At 34.7% G+C, this 5109-nt stretch overlaps 1 protein-coding gene across 1 annotated transcript; it reads right to left on the bottom strand.

Annotated features, from left to right (window-relative positions):
• Positions 1-1888: 1888 nt before the first annotated feature.
• On the bottom strand, positions 1889-4900 carry LOC115701366 (purple acid phosphatase 2). Its single transcript, XM_030629149.2, has 8 exons — positions 4428-4900; positions 4112-4312; positions 3862-3973; positions 3555-3784; positions 3251-3389; positions 2912-3132; positions 2697-2818; positions 1889-2610 (listed from the first exon to the last, which is right to left on the bottom strand). The coding sequence occupies exons 1-8, from the start codon at positions 4617-4619 to the stop codon at positions 2409-2411; spliced, it is 1419 nt and encodes a 472-aa protein (XP_030485009.2). The 5' UTR covers positions 4620-4900; the 3' UTR covers positions 1889-2408.
• Between the last annotated feature and the right edge of the window lie 209 nt (positions 4901-5109).

A 5109-nucleotide genomic window follows, 5' to 3' on the forward strand; every position in this document is an offset into this window, starting at 1 on the left:
GTTTCGTTGACAAGAGAGATATCAGAGTTTTTATTAAGAACATCCAGGATGGCACTATAGAAGTCTTCACCAATACTCTACCAATTCTTTTGGTAGAAAAATGCATTAAGACCATCAGTGTCAGGGGCTTTATCACCTGATAGGTTAAACAAAAGCTTGCTTAACTTCATCCGTGGTAAAAGGGGCATCCAAGAACGAAGTTTGGAATTGAGAGAGATGGCTGGAGATCCCCTGAAGGATGTTAGAAATATCATTCTTGTCGTCTTCTTGAGTACAGAAAAACTCAAAGTAGAAGTGAACAAAATGGGCGATGTCTTCAGCTTACTTTTTTGAAATAAATACAACTCTAATTAAATTTAATTTTTTCTTATATTTCGGAAAAGACATATCCTCTTAATCACTGTTTCTTTAATTTCTTTCATCAAGAAACCAAGTCAAATTATATAATGACCAACAACTTTAAGAGCTTGTACAAGACGAGGGACACAAGGACCTTCCCCATTACTAATTTTAATATGTGCATTTCATTTGCTTCACTAAAGGAAAAAGAGCTTTTACGAATGATATATGCCATTCCTAAAGTCCCCAGTTTCGTTCCTATAGGGTTTTGAGAATGATATATTGTGTCTAAAGAATCATTCCTATTGTTCGTGCTTAAAAATATTATTAGGCACGACTTTCACCATAAGAAATAACTTTTAATAAATATATGGCGTGCTTAATATATTTACATTTTAAGGTTTTAACGGACAATTAAGCACGATGTATGTTTTCTAAGAACGACATATATTGAGTATTTATTTTAATAATTAAATATTAAATATTTTATATTAAATAATTTAAGGTGTGTTTTTTTGAGTGTAGCGTATCATTTTAAGAGTTTAATAGCTTAAAGTTTTGAGTTCGAACCCATGACTTCTTCCTTTTTCCAATCCTTCCCTCACTACTAAGCTAGCCATAATTTAAGGTGTATTTGGTAGTACTTTTTTTAATCAATTTTTTATTTTTAAAACTAGAAAAGTAAAAATATTTTTTAAAATCATGTTCTATAAAACTATTTTTCACTTTTTAATATTTTAATTGAGAATCAAAATTTAAAAAATTTTGAACTATTTTTTTTTTTTTGTTTTCAAATTTTTTGTAAACATTTTTTTATCAATATTTTGGACTCCGACCCTAATCTAGACCTTGGAAACCGGACCGGACCCAGATCTCGACTCCAAACCCCGACCCTAACTCGGACCCCGAGCCCCGACCTAGACCCCAGACCACAGACCTCAGACCTAGACTGGACCTCGGACCTCAGACCCGACCTATTCCCGGACGCCGACCCAAACCCCGACCTGTACTCGGACCCCGACCTTGACCTCAGCCCCAGACCCCAAACATCAAACCCGGTCCCGACTTTGTACCCCGACACCAAACCCAAACCCCTACCTAGATTTGGACCCTTGACTTGGACCTTGGACCTCGAGCTCGACCCTGTCCCTAATCTAGACCTCAGACTCCGACCTCGATCCCGACCCCGACTTGGCCCCTAGACCCAGACTTGGCCCAAGACCTTGTACCCAGACTCGGCCCCGACCCCAGTCTCGGACCTTGGCCCCAGACCGAACTTAAATAAATTCAACAAATAAAAATGAAATTTACAAAACACACTTTTGTTTTTTGTTTTTAAAATTGAAAAACAAAAGTAGTTATTGAACACATTTTCGTTTTTTAAAAACAAAAATACTACTGTTAATTTTGCGATTAAAAGTTTTAAAAACAAAAGTGTTACTAAAAGTAACCTAATTAACACGATTAATTTTAATGAGTAATCCTAAAATTACCACAATAAATCATTCAAACTACAATAAATTATAAGAGTTAATATTAAAAAAATGTATTTAACTGTAAGAGTTCATAATAAAATAAATAATCTGATGTGAAATATTCAGCATCTGCAGGAAGTATGAATGCATATGCGGTGCTTTACAATGTCTTTTGACCGAAGGGGGAAACGGGAAGAGACAAGAGTACGTGGGTAGGCCTAAACATAATACCTCAAATTTTCCTTTCATAAATAGAATTAAATATTTTACTTAGTGTCCCTATAATATTTTTCCATATAAATATAACTCCTACATCCTAATAAACAAAGACCCAATTTTTTTTTAAAGGGCATTGCTATGGTGCACCTCATAATAATTATATAGAGATTGGTCTTTTGAAATTGTCTTTACATTACTGGTAACATCATTACGTGTTCCAAATTCCTAATTGCTTCTCAGTTCCAGATTTTCATTCCAGGATGAATTTGTCAAATAGCTCTTTTTAACCTCTCTTCTTAATATTATAAACTGAAACAGGGGATGTGAAAGACTTGGTTTTGGGAAACTCTCACTTGAGTAGCAGCAACTTTTTAATCATGATGAAGATTTTGTTGAAACTTCAGGTGATGGTTTCCAGAATCTGTTGTGCAGCCATAAAGAATCACCCTCTACTGAATACCCATCTTGATTCCGATGCCAACTGAAAAATGAATGAGTTCTGTTCTTGATGTCAAAAATCCCATGACCGAAGCTAGCCTCACGATAAGCTGAATAGTTTGGTTGTGGCTCTGTCATTCTGCAACACATCATAAAAGAGTTAACAATAAAACACTAATCCTCAGCCTAGCTATAAAACAGAACTACTGTAAATGATTGACATACTCGGTCACCAGTCCTTCCAGATTTCCTCCATCTCCAATTGTTATGTAAACTGGGGCAGATTCATCACTTATGGGAGTGCAAATTCCATTGACAATGTTGTATCCAATATTTGATATACGTTCCTGTAATGCGAAAAATTTGAAGATTGTTATCAACAGCTCCTTGAGAGGTTAACGAGAGTTAAGGGCGTTTTGTAGAGAAATCGAAGGACTTACAGATCGTTCGTAGGCATGAACATGGCCTGCGAAAACAACATCTACCTTGTACTTCACAAACCATTGTTCATACATTACTCTCATAGATTCACCCTCCATGTAATGATGTACATAACTACTATATAATGGGCAATGCATGATAACAATAAGCCATGGTGTTTCTGATCGGTTCACTTTCAGTAGCTCTTTCTCAAGCCACTTATATTGAGGAGTGTAAATGCCTACACAAAGAAAATTTTATGAATTAGATAAATCTTTCTTCACAACACAAACAGTTGATACTAAGAAATCAGCTAAAAGGTGAAATGAAAACTTGAAGCAAGAGCTACAAATAATTACCGTAGGCTGAATAAGAAGACAAGACTATAATGTATGCTGAAGCTCTTTTGATTGAATACCACAGAGGTGATGTACTCTTTGAAGCTCTGTATGGAACATGATACCTGTTTTTATAAGGTTTGAAAGGTTTACCCTCACCCTGCAATAAAATTTCCAAAATTTGGTCCATATATTAAGAGCAATTACAACCAAATGGAATGGCACTACTGAGGGTAGAAATAACAAAGCATTTCAGGATAAAAGTAAAGCTCAAGACAGATCACAATTTAAGAATTACAACTTATGGAAGAGTAAAGATCCTTACATTATCAGGAAGGAAATCAACTTCATGATTTCCTGCAGTCCAAATCCAAGGTTGATAAGCAGCATTTCTCTCTACAAATCTACCCCATGTATCCCACCTAGTATTGTCATGAAATGGATAAGCATCTGCATAAGAAAGGTCCCCAACAAACAATAATGCCTGTCCTTTAACAGGGTTCAACTCATAATGGGTAAGTGTTCTATTTGAATCGTGAGTTTGACCAAGATCCCCTGCACCAAAAATTCAATAAAGTAAGACCACGATAGTGTTTTTCTGATTTAATCACACATATGAGAAAGAGGATTACCTATGAGTCCAAATGTATAGGGAACATCCGGACCAACACTAGGAGGGGTTCTAAACCAAAACTTTCTCGTGCTATTCCCTATACCAACTTCATAGTAATATTTGGTGTCAAACTGCATTTTTACATAGAATTAATTGTTATTAGTTTTGACTTAATGAATATGCGTGAGTGAACCCAAAAGATCCTATTGAATTTGGAAACAACATAATGAAGTGTACATTTAATTTAACAATGTTTAGACAATACTCACTTCCAAATCGTAAATGGAGCAATGATGGATGTACCCAGAAGTGTAATTGAAGTACTTGTAAGTAAGAACAATGCCCTCAGCACTGTTCTTCAGTTGACTCTTTTCTGACCAGTAAAGAACCGTACTTGAGCCAGGTTCATCTGGAGTAACCCAAGATACAATCACACCCTTACCCACATGATCTCCTTGAGTAATATGAACCTTAATAAAACATTCATTCATTAACACCCACAAAAAATTATAATCCAAAAGTAAGAAAATAACAATTCTAATTAAATCCATGATGACCCATCATCCAACACAATGTTTCTTTTACCTGTTGAGGAGCATTATAACCAGGTGGCACCCGAAAAACATCACTGTCCAATGGCATATCCCTTGATAACTGACCATTTCTAACGTAAGTACTTGTGAATCCACCTTCGCAAACTTGGGCAAGCCACAATATGTTCAACCCCAATAACAAGAAAAGAGTAAATACAACATCAAACTCCCACCTCACTCCCATCCTTACTAAGCTGATCTATATTGTAATGACCTCTAACTCTGTCAGATCATTATGTTCAAAATCAAACATAAGAGGAGAATATCATATGATTCTGGCTTCATCCAAGGTATAAAAATGGCATATTCTAAGGAATATTTGAAAAATATATAATTAATGGGGAGAGTGTCTTTAAGCTAAAGAAACCTCTTAAAGATTTTAGTACAGAAACTCTACTGGATATTGCTTCGAGGTAGACACGTGGAACTAAAGATCAGGCCACGCAACTAGACCTTTATTTATGAGAAATACTAAAATACATTATTCGTGGTTGGTTGTCAATATTTTGATTGATACAATTAACTATTGGATTTATTTAATTTAATATAATAATTTTTATAGAGTATTATTAACTAATTACAAGATGATAAGTTTAAAAAATACTAAATATTATTGGTGTCTAATAATAATACTATTTATTTATTTATTTATTTATTTATTTATTTATAAGCCT

Source organism: Cannabis sativa, chromosome X (assembly GCF_029168945.1).
Source record: "Cannabis sativa cultivar Pink pepper isolate KNU-18-1 chromosome X, ASM2916894v1, whole genome shotgun sequence".
NCBI lineage: Eukaryota > Viridiplantae > Streptophyta > Magnoliopsida > Rosales > Cannabaceae > Cannabis > Cannabis sativa.

Bases quoted from the DNA above. Each gene is read 5' to 3' on its own strand.
- LOC115701366 (XM_030629149.2), bottom strand. From the start codon at position 4,619: ATGGGAGTGAGGTGGGAGTTTGATGTTGTATTTACTCTTTTCTTGTTA. The intron at 4,313-4,427 runs GTAAAAGAAACA...TGTTTTATTAAG, and splicing joins GTTATAATGCTCCTCAACAG to GTTCATATTACTCAAGGAGA. The intron at 3,974-4,111 runs GTGAGTATTGTC...GTAAAAATGCAG, and splicing joins GCTCCATTTACGATTTGGAA to TTTGACACCAAATATTACTA.